Genomic DNA, 16,597 nt, shown 5'->3' with positions numbered 1-16,597 from the left:
AGCCAGTAGGATAAATACAGAATTCAAAAGGACCTCTTCCACTTCGTTGTTTAGCTTTTTTGTTGGACACAATTTTCTTTTACTACAAGATGCTGGTAGTTATTGGTAAGTTACTCAAGTAACCAATCACCTTGAGAGAATACGAAATAATAAAAGTTTTTAATGCAGTTAGAAAAACTCCAACTGATTAAGCTTTAAATACACACAGGAGATTCAGGATTAAATTCTGAGTACTTCTAGTGATTAACATATATGATCAACGACCTGCAGGAATAGACAGCAGAAGACCTCAGTTTTGGGAAGTGAACCTATGATACTGTCATATATATCATGAAAGAATTCAAGTTAAAGTGTCCCAAGCATTTGTAAGCTCATGCCATGGAAACAGGTACACATATTTTAGGTTAAAGAATCTCCCACATAAAAATTTCACTTTTGTCATTCCTCATCACACATCTCAAGGCAAGCAAGTAGTCAGAACCAATTAAGAGATAATAATTGCATTATATTTATTTTACTTCATTGTTAAATGCAGCACGATTTCACTTAATCATGTTTTCCTGAGAGTCTGGAATGACTTTCAGGCTCTTTAGGTCAATATATGGAGTTCTTCCAGTTTTGAGACATAATTGACAACCTAGTGGTTGCTCAGGCCCTTACTGCTGGTCCAATGGGAAAGAGATAAAGGGTCCCTTGCATCCTCATCAACACAGAGTGTATCTTCATTTTAGAATTTACTTTTTCCTAAATTTAAATATTTTCTTTAAGATTTCTTGGCATGGAAATATTAACTACCAATTGCTTGTTTAACGAATGGTTTATGAAGCCCCTACATGGGAACTCAGTTGTCTATCATAGAGATATTCCCCAAAGCACATCACATTTAGTGGCTGACTTCCATCAGAGAAGGATTAACTATTTGAACAATTGAGTACTTTTATTTGTTTCTAACACAGTATCTCTTATATCATGAAGTTACTTCTATAATAGAAATAAATGATTTTATATATTACTATATCATATCTAGGATGCCTTTTATGTGTATCATAATTCTTAGAAAGAGTTTACACTTCATCTTCAACTTATCTCTTGCCTGGAAGTGATTCTTATTAGTTCTTTTGTTTATGGACTACTCAGCTGCAAAGAATAGCAAAATATTTTCCTGAAGTCATCTAAAGTCAATTTTGTTTATGTGGAATGAGTATTTGACAATTTGGAATTCTAGCTTCAAATAGTAGATGTCATGAAATGGTGAGAATAAAACCGGATTTGATTTTATGTATGTCATGGAAGCAATTTTCGTGTTCACCATAATTGCAGGTGTGTTGTTTTTCTGTTTGTTGATGGTAAGTAGAAAAAATTTCTACTTCTTACATAAATAGGAACAGTATACCATGTAGTACTAACACAGCGTATGCAGTCATTAGGACCTATTATAGATCTTTATTATAGAGAGCTTTGGCTGCTCTTACAATAGCAGGGGTGGATTATCCCTCTCTAGAAAGGGGAAAAGCATAAGTAGAAGATTCTGTCTAACAAAGTAAGGCTCCTGAACACTCAGAAATGAGCAACTGTTTGACTCAGCAGACTTGGACCTATTCCCATCGGAACACCAACCTAGCCATAGGCTGCAGCTGGCCCATCCTGTCATAACCCTAGGGGATAAACCTGGAAAATCACCACCACTAATCCATTTGATTTAAAAGGACCTTTAAAAATGTCTCTGTTTTTCTGGCTTTTATTATTGGGCAACTCCTTTTTCATCTATTCATAGAATATTCCAAAGACCTAAGGAGGAGAAAGCAAGCAAACAAAAAACTTTTCTTGAAGATGAGAATGGAATACCAGAGAGGATGGGGGAATTGCCTCAGTCCACTTTCCAAAAACAGCTAACAGACTATCTTTTCTCTCTTTTTTTTATTTTTTATTTTTTACACTCCATATTCCATTCCCCACCTCTCCCATCCACCCTCTGACTGCTCCACATCCCACACCTCACCCTACCACACACCATCTCCATGTGGATACTCCCACCTCCCCAACCCGACCTGACCTCTGAACTCTCTGGAGTCTCCAGTCTGTTGAGGGTTAGGTCATCTCTTAATGAACACAGACTCGGAAGTCCTCTACTGTATATGTGTTGAGGGCCTCATATCAGCTGGAGAATGCTGTCTCTGACAAACTATCTTAATCTGATTTAATCTACCACCTAATCACCTATCTATCTGTGATGACTATCACAGCAAAAACATCTATATAGTTTCACAAATGAACAATTCTTGCCTACAGATCTGGCTAGCAGCCATCTGGGAATGGCAACTAGAACACTACGTTATGCTTGGTCTGGAAAGGTATAGCATTTTCCTGTTCTCTTTTCTGAACAGACAGAAAGGAGGTAGCAGAGGAACAGATGAATGAATGAGGGTACCCTAAATTTACTAATGACATAGATGCAGCAATATCACCATGACAGTCTAAAGATACATTTAAAGATGTGTTCCATAATCGTATCTCTAAAAATATGGAGTGATTACTTGAATCTAGAGTAACATTGTTATGATGAGCACATTATTGTGTCACCATGGAGCTAAATAAATAAATAAATAAATAAATAAATAAATAAATAAATTAACCCTTAAGCCAACAAATGAACATGAATCAATATAAATTTCACCATATATTCTGCAAAGGTAGCTAAACTTAGGGGCAATATGGCCACTAAGCATATCTCTCTTGGTCATTTTTCAAAAACAATTTCTGTCAGAGGTTAAGGCCGCATTCCATTACTGACTTTATTCTTCATACATAAAGCCTGAAAAAAATGCTGCAACCTGACACCCCAGCAGGCAGTTTTCACTATTGTACTAATGACACCATCTGTTATGAAGGTCACAACAATTTATCTTGTTTTAAATTTTTCTATGGAGTGATTTATTGTCTTGGCTATAAATTTGTAAGAAATAAAATGCTATTTCCTCATCGTCTCCTGAAGTGATGGCTTTATTCACAGTTCCCAGCAAGTGCAAAGTTCACACTTGTCATTTTAGTAGGGGTGGGTTATAAAGTATCTTGGCATGCAGTCACAAGCCAATCTCTGACTCACACCTATACCTGACAAGAGGGTAAATTCTCAATATATGTTGAGATCACCAGGTTGAGGGGTTTCCTGAGTGGATTTCGGAAAAATTATACAGAATTCAGACAGTTCTATGAGATTTATCAAGGATACAGAGTAGAAGGATGTGAGAACATCTTTCTCATTCACCATGCTGAAATACCCAGTCTCTCACATGCTACATTTTTATTGTAGTTCGTGAGGTGAGCTGTGGGATGATGCTCTCCATGGAGACCAGGAATAACATCCTTGTTATCCTCTATAATAAAGACAAATTACAGTTGCAAGACCTCAGCCTCAGCCCCTTTCTTCTATAGCCCAGGATGAATGCCACCAGAAAGGAAAAGAAATAATTTTCAGGCACCAGCTGCCTACTGTTAATGTGAGCTATGGAATTCAAAATGGAAAGCTTTGGGAAGCCTTTACATTTCTCTGAATTTAGCCATACCCAAGCATTCTATCCACTTAGAAAATTTAAATTCTCAACTTTTGTTGATCTGTCATTGTATTCCCACCACCAAAAGCAAATTAACTACGAAAACATTAAATACTGATTTATGTTGGCTTTGGTTGTGAGGAAATACCTTTGTATCAGTATTTAATCAAATTTTGCACTTCTTCAGTTTTTGAAAAAAGATTTATCTCATTGAAAATTATGTATGTACAGATTCGGTGCACATGAGAGAAAATGCCATGCAAGTAAGAAGAGAGTATTTGATCCACTCCATCTAGTATAACTGTTGCAGTTGTGAGTTACCCAATGTGGGTATTAGAAACAGCAAGTGCTCTTAATTGCTGAGCCCTCTCTCCAGAATCCCTCAACTGTGGCTTTTTGCTTTATTTATTTACTTATTTATTTATTGCATTTTCTATATGCAATTGCCAAGCTGAAAAATTCTGAAATGCTAATGAGGATTCAATGTTTATAGTTTTTAGTGAGTAATTTTGCATAAAAGTCAGGTTAGGGAATAAATGAACTGTAACTCTTACACTGGTGACTATAGCTTTGAGCATTCTTATGCTATTTGCAACTGGGCATGACTCAGTAAAAGCCTATTTATGATGAGGTTCTAAACAAAATATATTTTAAAAACTACACCTGTGATTTAGCATGAATGAAGTCTTCATTTGGTAAAGCATTTGTGAAAACATGAGGAAGATCCTTCCATCTTTTGCACAGACAAAAACTCAGCTTCCATATCTCCTGCTGCTGATGCTCTACTTTCAAGGTTCACACACAAGCTTAGTGGCTTTTCTTAGACAAAGTTTATTCTGGAGGGACTGTTTGCTACTTGCTGTTCCGAGGTACCACATGTCTGAACAGAGATTCAGTCCAGATTCTAACAGTGATACTCACCCTTCCCTGAGCACAATGTGCCATCTGCTGACTCACACAGACTCCTGCTTTGTTCTTCTGTCATATTACACTTCCGCAGGTGTTGGCAGAGCTTACCAAACCATCCTTTCTCACAAACACAACGACCACAGGAGCACATGCCATGGCCTGCATAGCAACCATAAGAGGAGGTAAGGGGAGGATATGAATAAATCGCCAGAAAAAAATCAGAAATTGTAATATAGAAAGTGCAAATCATAGGTTCTCATCTCCCATTAGACATACTTTCCTTACACATACATTCATTCTGACACATCTTTATTTAAAATAGTGTCCCAAAAGAGATCTAGCTTAGCATGGCATATTTGGATGTGATGTAGAAAAGAAACTTGCAAGAAAGAAATATTGAAATTATGTAAAATGGAATTATGGCTCCTGTCTGGATATTAGTCCCTTCTCATTGCGTTTCTGAAAGCATGTGCTAGTGTATTTCTTCATGTGCATACCACAACACCCAGTTCAATCTTGAAGGCTAGTCACGTTGTCATTGCTTTCAGCAATATTAATTGCTCTCCTGGGGCTTACTAACAATTACGAATGGCATTCCTAAGGATTTTACCTTTGTCCTTACCTCTTCATGAACAGGAGCAGATAGAGTGTAAGTACTCATGACATTTATTGGTATATAAAGGTGAAAAATTGTATGAGTTTTGTGCTCACATTTGATCTTTTGTTTTTGTCTTTTTCTGATGTCTTTGTTTTGATATGTTTATTCTGTGATATGCAACTGTATTTGTTACAGTTATATGGGGGTATATAGTTTATGTATTGGGTATACACTGTTTAACTGTGTACAAACTGCAAACTACTAGACTTCTGAATTTTCCAATATAGTTTCCTATTTCTATCTAGTGCTTTGGTCTTTGTTTTTGTTTTTGTTTTCTGATTCTCACATTTTCTCACAGCTTGATCACTTTCTGACTTAGTTATTTGACTGGAATTTCTTAAGTATATATTATATATAGAATGAATTGTCAGGAACCAGAGCATAGGAAATAAAAGATGATGGGCAAAGTGATCCTGACATGTTCCCAAGAATATGTATTATTGTTGTCTATATGGTGTTTCTGGCACTGTGACCCCCATTCTCTCTTGTCTCATCTCTGTATATGAAAAGGTTAATAGACAGGACTCCATTGTTGAGAACTCATTATTGTTCATTTAACATAACCACCCATGAATCCAGGTTTTCCAAAACATATGACAATCTAGAAATTAATAAAGAACAGATAAGAGACCAATTTAAAAAAAAAAAAACAACAAAAAACAAACAAATACACCTCTTCCCCAAAGCTTCCCTCATGCATTAAATGCTGTATTGTCACAGCCAGTGAAGTTTGGTGCTGTCTTCATCTTACAGACAGGAAGCTGAACCTCTGAGGACTTCAAATTTCACTCCAGATCTAGACACACAGGACGAGATCTTGGCTCTAGTTTTCTGATTTCAAAGTCCACGTGCCTTCTATAGCAGCCCAGCACCTTCCATTTTGGGAAAGGAGTTGCCTAGTAATAATTTCTCAATATTTGTCTTTTTAACTCTGCAGGCTTGTTCTTAACTCTTTCCCCTTCTAAGACCTCTTTCCTCTTCACAACTAAATTCCCTATATTCTTTGATAATCCACATTGATTGTATCCTGCTGCTTGCTTTTATAATGTAATAGATGATTCCCTCTACCTTCCTTTAATCATTTTCAGTAATCTGTCTATAGTCTTTGACAATTAATCAAACCACGGAATTTCTATCTGTCTCTGTCTCTTTGCCTCTGTCTCTCTGTCTTGTCTATCTCTGTATCTGTCTCTGTCTCTCTATCTCTGTCTCTCTCTTTCTCTCTTTGTCTCTCTGTCTCTTTCTGTCTCTATCTCTCTGTCTCTCTGTCTCTCTGTCTGTCTGTCTCCCTGTCTGTTTCTCTGTGTCTGTCTCTGTCTCTGTCTCTGTCTCTGTCTCTGTGTGTGTGTGTGTGTGTGTGTGTGTGTGTGTGTGTGGGTGTGGGTGTGTGGGTGTGTGGGTGTGTGTGTGGTGTGCCTCAAGAGGCTGGAAAAGGGCATTAGATCACCTGGAGATAGAGTTGTGAGGTGCTGATGACAGAATCTGGACCCCCAGAAGAGTGCTTATAACTAGTGAGTCATCTCCCCATCATCCATGCACACCTGAACCTTACTTTTAAGACAAGATTTCACACTGACCATGGGGATGATTGACTTGGCTAGTCTGCTGGCTTGGAAAACACAGTGATCCCTCTGTCTTTGCCTTTTGTATAATGGTATACGCCACCATGTGTGCCTTTCACATGCTTCCACAGCAAGTGCTCTATCAGTGGAATCATGTCTTCAGCCCAAATCATGAGATTTCTGTTATCTATAAAGATTTCAGGGCTGTGTTGTCAGTATATAAATCTCCCAGGGCCTGTTGCTATGACACTACCTGCCTTTCTGTTACCCTAATAATTGGAGCTTTCTTAATTTCATCATATAACTTTCTTTCTAAAAGTGATCTTTCATTATTTTTCAATTTCTTTTAAATGCACAACTGTTCTAGTCATTCAGTTCAAAATGTTTTAAATAATGATTGAATCTCTTCAACTTCCCCCCAATCAAGGGAGCTGTCAATTCCTGTTAGTATTACTTGCTACATAGCATCATAAACCTTTGAGATACTTCTCTACTGGTTCTCTCACATTCTTGCCCACACTGCCCTATCCTATACTTCTCAAATTATAGTTTTTCTCCTAGTTCTATGTGATTTCCTTTTGCTCAACCAGGAGATCTTTGATATGCTATAGATTCCTGAAAGGTAGAGCTTCAAGCTTTTTTATAATTTTATTTCTTCTCTCTTTAACCTTACTGACGACACATTTCCTATGTATTTCTTAAACTTGCTGAAGTGAAATGCCTTTCTCTCTCAATATATTCAAGCCCTGCCTAATCTACAAGTTTCAATAAATGAATGAGTGAGTATAGTTCCACAAAATTTTCCAAATAGTACTCATTTAATCCCCTCTGAATTTATTCTCTCTCTCTCTCTCTCTCTCTCTCTCTCTCTCTCTCTCTGTGTGTGTGTGTGTGTGTGTGTGTGTGTGCGTGTGTGTGTGTGTGTGTGCACATATTTGTATGTTTGCATGTTTGTGTTACTTGGATTCAAATCCAAGGGCTGTGCATAATTTGTAGCAGTTTACTGTAATCTGAGCTACATCTTGAAACTTCTATACGATTTTATTTCTCACTTTGCATGGAAATCTCTAGTATAAAGGAAGGAATTCTGCTATTACTTAAAGAATCAATGGCTCCTCGCAGAGAATAATATAATCCAAAATTTGTCTGGGAGGAAAAAGTCCATATTTGCCATTTATCAGCTCATTTATCAAATCCTTTTACAAAGTAAAATTGCCAACGGTAACATATAATCATCAAAATGCATTGATATTTACATTTTGATTTGTCAATTATACACAACTTACTTTTACTTAAAATATTAATCAATTTTAATAGCATATTCTTTATAAGTGGTTATAAATCAGTCATCAACTCAAGAAATATTTGTTATGAACTGTATATTTTATTAGCAGTTTGTAATATAGTAGAATAAAGCATGTTTTGGCCCTATTATCATGGCACTTATAGACTACTAGGGGTGAACAAAAGTCACAACAAAAAATACGCTTGGATTACTGGAGCTTGAAGAGTCTGTTACTATATTCAATAGTGAAAATACGGCAAACAAGGGTACTCAGAGAAGTATCCAGCAAAACTAGGCAGAAGAAGGAGTCAGGTAGTCAATGTTCTAGGAACAGAGCCTTGAAATCCTTGGGACAAGAAATAGCTCAGCATGTTTTCGGCAGTGAAGGCCAACTGTTTGAACAATTAATCAAACACAAATAAAATTCAGAAATGCATACATAGCAAGTTTCTTATTTTGTGTAAAGAATTTAAACCCAAGAGAAATGGGGGGATGCTAGAAGATTTTAAACCAGATGTTGTGGCATAATTAACAATATGCAACTTCATTTAAGTAACTGAGTGTGGTTGAGTGTGTTGGGGAACATGAGTTTGGAGAATGTAGAAGGCTATTAATGATTAAGTCAGGGGAAAATGAAGAGAGTCCTGTTTTGAGTTCTGTCTTGATGGTAGAACATGGGCCTATGGCATTAACTGTGGGACTGGAGGTTGCACATATGGGAAAATTTTTAAATTTTCTGCCACCAAAACTAGAATAAAATACATTTTATCAAATAGAGAAGTTTCAGGAGGTTAAAGGAACAACATCAACTCTTTGTTAAATCTCCTGTGTTTAAAAACTCTCAAGACACTGACCTACAAAGTCTGATAACTAACTGCATTCATATCAGAGCTTAGAGAGCAGGTTGGGGCTGAGTCTAGGCAAAACACACTGATGTTTACAGTAAAAACAACAAAAAAAAAGGCACACTGTTTTGAGTTTTAGAAGTGAATGAGCCAACCCAGGGAAAATACATTCTGACAAGCTCTAAGCTTTAAGGATGGAATACAAAAAGAAAAGCCATATAAGGAGCAAAATCCAGCAGAGGAGGCAAATACTGTAACAAAAAACAGTGTCTCAGAAATGAAGCCTACTGAGCGATTTCTGAAAATTTTAGTTAAAAAATATAAAAGCAAATAAATAGACAATTGGCTTCAAGTCAACTTTTCTCTAGCCAGCCTTACTACATTGCCACTCAAGGTTACAGAGTAAAGTAGCCACAGCCAGCAGAACTCTAGAAAAATATTCTATTGTGATAACTCACTGAGAATAGCCACCTTCACAGAAGGAACATTCTGGAATTATGTCTAGAGATTGAGCTTAATGACTATTCACAAGGCTCTGAAACTGCTTTTGCCTGCCTTCCTTAGACTTTTTACAGATGGCCAACTCTTTAGAGGCAAAAGAAAAAAAATTAATCATCTTCTCTGACATGTTCATATCTTCTCATTGCCTTCATTTTCACACTGAAATATGCACTGAGAATGCTCTGTACCTCACTGTCTAGGGCAATACAATACTCACTGCAGATGTGTATTTGCATTTAGTTAAACTAGGTAATTTTAAAAACTTAGTTTCTTGACCTTTTTAGGCATAGGACAAGTAGTCAATAGTCACATAGGTCTGTTGGTATCGTAAATAATTCAGATGTCAGAAACTTCTGCCAACTATACAAGATTGGTTGAATATGTCTACTTGAGAGGATAACCTTTCCCAATGCAACTTAACTTGTCAGCTCTGTCAAACCATCGGACTGATGTTCTTAATTGGTAAACTAATTCATTTTATCTTTTATTGATTAAATTAAACATTACAAATCCTTGTCATTTCTGAGTTTACAATCACAGATATATGATTTCCTTCAAATTGCAGCTCATGCTGGAGTAGTCCCAGAGGAAATGGGAACTGATTGTGTAATTAAGAGGTGGCTCTTCATTATCCTCTCTTGCTTCTTAAATTGGACTCCTGGGCAGCTATTCTAAGAGCAAGGGGGAATGAGAAAAAGCAACCCGCAGTCTATTTCTCATTCTCACCCTGGGTGTAGGGCACGTAGGAAGGAAGCCTCTGATTAAGCTTATATTCACTAAAATGATTAAATACACATGAACCAGCATCTGTATATATTCTCTTTATGGAATTAGAAAAAGTATGCATTGCTGAAAATGAATAAATTTTAGGAACTATCCCTCATACAAAGCATTTTTAAATAGTGACTTATTTGAAAAGAAATTCATGCCAATTGACAGTTACATCCATTTTAGATAACAAAAAATGTTTAGAGAAAATCCACATACCCTGTATGGTGATGGAACATGACTCACACAGAAGCTAATTAAATGAAGAATGGTCCTACTTCACACTGATTTTCTTTTTGCCATTTTTTTTGTGACTCGTTTTGAGGTTGCAATTTTGGTTCAATCAAAATTGAACTGTTTAAAATTATGAAATTAGTTACATTCACCTTTGAGTACAATTGCTAATTTATCTTAACCTGCCAGAGTAGGTTTAATCATCTTTACTTTTATTGTTAGGAAAGTGGATAAACAATATTAGCTCTTGGTTTTTACATGCTTGCTGATTAGGTAGACATGTAGATATTTTGGGTTTACATATTTGTTAAAAAATATTCTCAAACAGTCCCTGCTTTTGAGTTAGAAGCTATATTTAGTTCTCTGGCCACATCCTGAATATGCAAGTTCTAACTAAATATCAAGATGAACCCATAAATCAGTGAGGTGGTAGACTGAGCACATGATCCAAGTTCAAAATATTCCTTTATTCTATTCTATAAGCCTAACTTAGAAGAAGAGTATCCAAATATTTCATACTTACTTAGTAATGGTGTTCCCATTGCTGGCTTCCTGAAGCAGGGGAGCATTAAATTCCTAGTTAACCTTAACTCTCAACTTGACACAGCCTAAGTTCACCAAGAATGAAGCTTCAATTAAGGGACTGGCAAGATCAGACTGGCCCATGAACATGTCTATGGGTGCCTTCTTGATTCTTAATTGATGTAAGAGGGCCCATCTGTATAATCAGTGCAATTTAATGTACTAGAGAATTTAGACTTTCCTTAGCTATATTACCAAACTATTTCAATGGGACTAATGAACTTATATTTGAAAAGAGTTCTATCTCATAAAGCAAACCTAGAAAGAAATACAATGAAATGTCATCAGATATTATTTAGGGAGATAGATAGATAGATAGATAGATAGATAGATAGATAGATAGATAGATAGATGATAGATAGTTAGATAGATAGATAGATAGATAGATAGATAGAGATAGAGATATCACCATATATTAGTATATATGATATATGATCACACACACACACACACACACACACACACACACACACATCTCATCAACACAAGGTTTCTCTGTGTAGCCTTGGTTATCCTGGAACTCACTCTGTAGACCAGACTGGTCTCAAGCTCAGAGATAACATCTGCCTGTGTTTCCCGAATGCTGGAATTAAAGGTGTAAGCCATTACTATCTAACTTGACGATATTTTTATCAATGAATTTCATTTTTTGCTCTATTCTTTAATTAAATGTTTCAAAGGAAATGATAAATTAAAATAATTTTTAGTATCCATTATTTGTTGGAAAATGAATAATGAAATCTGCAGGCAACAAATGGAACTGAAATATATTATTATATTAGTGAATTAACCCAGACTCAAAAATACACATACTATGTTTATTCTTCTTTATGCTTTTAGCTTCTAACTTTTGCAAAAGTGTGTTTTTGTGAGAGTGAGTGTAATTATAGAAATTAAGAAATAACTAAAAATGGGTCCACTAGATGGGAAGAAATTAGGGGATGGATTGGAAAGAATAAAATAACACAGGCTGAGTAGGAAAAAATGGTGAAATAGAAATATTGAGTCTGGAAAGAATGGAGCAGAAAGAAGGAGCTCAAAAACTAAGTATATATAAAGATGCTGCTAGATATTTTGTTGTTTTGCATGCTGATTAAAAAAAATGGATTATATATTGCGGCCTCTTGTGAGGCTATGCCAGTGCCTGGTAAACACCGAAATGGATGCTCACAGCCAGCTACTGGATGGAACACAGGGTCCCCAATGGAGGAACTAGAGAAAGTACCCAAGTACCTGAAGGGGGCTGCAACCCTGTAGGTGGAACAACAACAGGAACTAACCAGTACCCCCTGGGTTTGTGTTTCTAGCTGCATATGTAGCAGAAGATGACCTAATCGGCCATCAGTGGGAATAGAGGCTCCTTGGTCTTCCAAACTCTATATGACCTAGCACAAGGCAAGGCCTGGGCCAAGTAGTGGGAGTGGGTGGGTAGGGGAACAGAGGTGGGGGGAGGGGGAGGGGAAACTTTCGGGATAGCATTTGAAATGTAAATAAAGAAAATAATAATAATAAAAAAAATAAAAAAAATTAGAAAAAAAAATTTCAAGACTCAGTCGATGAGGGCACTTGCTATCAACCCTGACAATCTCAGTTCAGTCCTCAAGACCACATGATGGAAGGAAACCCCCCCCCAAAAAAATGGATTAAAAGGGGAAAATCCTTGTTTCTACTACAAAAAGCAATATCTATGACAAACAATGTATAACAAATAGAGGCAAAATATTTTGTATTGTGAATAATATCTGGGTAAAAAGCTCTGAATAAAGCAGTTTCAACAGGTTCAAGATCAACTAAGAATTATTTAAGGATACAAGAAAATGTGGCTGTCAGGATAGATCAGCAGTTAAGAGCACTCACTGCTCTTGTGGAGGACCTAGGTTTGCTTCACAGCACCCAGGTCACCCTTCTGACCCCAAGGGATGATGCCCTCTTTTGGTAGTTGAGGATACCTGCATATACTGGGTGCACATACATACACTCAGGCATACTCACATATACATAAAGTAAACAATATTTTTAGAAGACACAGAAAATAAAATCTTTCCTTAACATAACAAATACTTTTATTCACTATGATTTTGTTTAGACTCAGACCTAAATACTTTCACATTAAACACCACACACCCAAAGCTGTTGTAAATCCAATCCAAGTCTACTCCAACTTGAAGACTACTATACTCCATAATTCTATGTTCACAAATTCTAAGACTCCCTTAATTTCTAATTTATTTGAAGGATGCTCTTTATGCTGTTTGAAAATAACTTGAAGTGTGGAAGATGATGAGGGAGAAGAGAGGAAAGGAGTTTAATTATATCCACATGCACAGCACCTCACTGAGATAGATAGATAGATAGATAGATAGATAGATAGATAGATAGATAGATATCACCATATATTAGTATATATGATATATAATCACACACCCCTGGAAAGCATTGCTTACAAAGGGAAAGTACAACAGTTCCCTGGAGAAGGTCATCTGGAAACAGATCTGGTGAGATTATTCAGAAGAATGTGAGACGATAAAGAGCAGAATATTAGGTAGAGTCATGATATATCCCAGCTTCTCCATCCAAGTTGCCCTTGATGAAGAACCCATTTATTTTTAATGAGGAGAAAACTAGTAAACTCCAAGTATAAGTTCCTCTGTCCATTAACACTGCAAAGAAGTCTAGGAGTCACTAAGGTTGACTCTAGCTACCACTAATATCATTCATTATATCAGGAATGTTTATAAATGCTGCTTATTTTCTGGAATTAGAGCTTTTTTTCTGGTTCAAATAAAAGTTCACACTGTTGTTCGTACTTTCAAGGACATGGGACAGAAACCAACATCTTGCCATCATCAGATATGGGCATTCTGTTTCACAGGGTTCCATATACTCATATATGACTGTCTTCTCTTCAGATCATAGGCCAGACACACAGAAGTGAGCTCTACAGTGCAGATAGTGATGTATCTATCTCAGAAGAACTTCTGTAGCAGCCTAAGTCTCACTCTATGATTTCTCAAATAGGGATTTTAGATACCCCACAAAGGCTTTTTGTGAGTTATGCAAGTCATGAGAACTTTTGACTTTCTTACAGTGTGTTTGCTGTACTGTGTATTTATTATTACAACTGGTTCAGGTACAAATGTCTTCTATAATGGAGAGTCTCCTGTGTTTTAAGATGAGTCAAGAAATAGAAAATCATGATATTAAAACAGCCAAGGTCAGTATAATCTCTTCCAAAACGCATAATCAGAAAATATAGGAATTAAAACCACATTAATTTTATTCACCTCTTTAATGAAACCACTATGTGAAGGTCAGCGCAAAGTTAAGATATGAAGCATTGGTCACCTAGTAGCATCTATCTATGAACTATATAGAGAGTTTGCACTAATCCTCATTTTATTTTAGACTCATGTATTTCTAAGTTTATTTACAGCTCCAATCTCACTGCATACAGAGTGATGGGATCACATAAGCGCAGTGGTAGAAAACACCATGGTTCAAATTTGTAGACCCAGCTAAGGTCAAAGAATGTCATTATTTTCTTTCATTTTTAGCTTTCACATTCTAAAAAAGTATCTCTTACATGGTGTCTTCAGTACCACACTCCATTCATTTTACTCTCTTTTTGTTAACAATTTTGATGATTCAAAGACTATCTGGTACAGTGTTGAAAAGTTCTTTTGTTTTTGTTTGTTTTTCTGAGTACAAGAAGGATATGATGTGTCTTATATAAATACATACATGATAAGTTTGATTTGACATGAAAAGGTATTGAGTTCAGTATTAATGGGTCATATTCAAATGAATTATGTTTGAACAACAACAACAAACCACCAAAAGTTGTGTGTTGAATAGTCACTGAAAATATTGTAGCCAAAGGAAGAATCTTATTCCACACTTATCCTGAGTCTGATGATTCTGCCTTTGTTAATTCAGTGTTCAGGGTGGTCTTATAGAACATAGCTGCCATGTATACAAAGGACTGACTATATATTGGCCTTCATATTTGGGTTGTCTTATTAGAACACCAGGGATGGCTAGTTAGTAACATCTAATGGTTTTTGTTCTTTATTCTTACTTATAACACGACCAAGCCATTATAAAAAAGATCCTTCCCTGAACTGAAAGAACTGTCCCTGAGTTATAGAATTCTGAGATGTATAATGCTGTGGGATACACTTGCCCTTGGGGTGGGGTGCAAGATTGTGGCAGAGAATCAGGCCCTGAACTGTGAGCTGAATAGTTAACAGGTAGCCCAGGTGAAAGAGGAAGGAACAAGTTGAAGCAGGTGTTGTTATGTATTTAAAGGCCATTTAAATTTCTCAAGATATCGTTTAAACATCAAAGTAAATTTTAGTAATAAAAGCATAATATTCTTCAAGAGGAACATTTAAGACTTATTTTGCACAAACATGATCAGTGTTCCAAGATGACTTAATCAATACAATGCTTTTAATATCAAAATAGGAAAATAGATAAGTATGCAATTTCTTAGTTCTAGAAAAACAGACTATGAATTAAATCTGATAATGATTAAAAATGATCTTGCTGAATGCTTATGGTTTCTCCATCACTTCCAGGAAGAACCTCCTGGTATATTTAGGTACCACAAAAGCCCTAGCCAAATTTGAAACTGTATGAAAAACACAGTCAGGGACTAAATTTTTTCATGTCTTAGTTATTGTTCTACTGTTGTGAACAAACATGAGCAATTGGAGGTTTGCTTATAGGTTCAGAGGGTTAGCCTATTTTCATCATGGCATGAAGCATGGTGCCAAGCAGGCAGTCAGACATGGGACAGGGTGCAGGCAAAGTGAGTGACCCTGGGCCTAGCCTCAAAGTCCACTCCTAAGGTCTCCTCCAACCAGACCATACCTCCTATTCCTTTCCAAACAGGGAACCTTTAGAATGAAACAAACAAATTTATGAGTCTATGGGGGCTATGTTCATTCAAACCACAACACTTGGCATTACCTACACTGAGTGGGGACCCCAGTTAGAAGTCTAAATGTGTATAAAGATCTCCTAGAGTGAACACAGTTGTAGCAGGATAGGGCAGATCAGCATATGTATAGCTATTGTTTATTCTATCGCTATATACTATCTGAGGAATGATGAACTGAATGATTAGCAAATCTAGAAAACATTCAAAAATGAGAATATGCTCAAAGGCTTCTACAATCCTCAGAGAAGAAACAAACCATCTGGCAAAAGAGTTGTGTTCTTTTGAAGTATACATTGTTAGCTATGACAGATACCCACTGACATTCTTTTACCCTTATTTATTTTGTTGAGTTTTGCAGCCTGAAGGTTTCTTTTAGCCATGGGTGCTGATCACATACCTGTGAGTCATGCTGATGTGATAAGAAGACAAATGCTAGAAGTGGGCATTAGGGAACAATTTATGGATACATGAGAATTTTGTTTGCATAAATTTAAAACTTCATCTCTTGTGCTAGAATGAATTTCTAGTAGAACCTATATGTAATTCTAATCAAATAGCTTTTATCAAATGCCTTTTCTTCCTTAATACAATTTCCAGTTCTCATTACCTTTTTCTTTTTTTCTCTCTTTTTTATTAGATATTTTCTTTATTTATATTTCAAATTCTATCCCGAAAGTTCCCTATACCCTCCCTCCTCCCCTGCTCCCCTAACTACCCACTCCCACTTCTTGGCCCTGGCATTCCTCTGTACTGGGGC

At 36.4% G+C, this 16,597-nt stretch overlaps 1 protein-coding gene across 1 annotated transcript in view; it reads right to left on the bottom strand.

Annotated features, from left to right (window-relative positions):
- The window catches only part of Itgbl1 (integrin subunit beta like 1), a 233,355-nt gene that overhangs the window by 2,863 nt on the left and 213,895 nt on the right, over positions 1–16,597 (bottom strand). Inside the window, exon 9 of the mRNA XM_021203044.1 lies at positions 4,473–4,619. Coding sequence (XP_021058703.1) covers positions 4,473–4,619 — 147 coding nt within the window. The remainder of the gene's footprint in view (positions 1–4,472; positions 4,620–16,597) is intronic.

Source organism: Mus pahari, chromosome 8, assembly GCF_900095145.1.
Source record: "Mus pahari chromosome 8, PAHARI_EIJ_v1.1, whole genome shotgun sequence".
In the NCBI taxonomy this organism is placed as follows: Eukaryota; Metazoa; Chordata; class Mammalia; order Rodentia; family Muridae; genus Mus; species Mus pahari.
The sequence above is the reverse complement of the archived record's forward strand: the minus strand, read 5'-3'. Positions and strand labels throughout refer to the sequence as shown.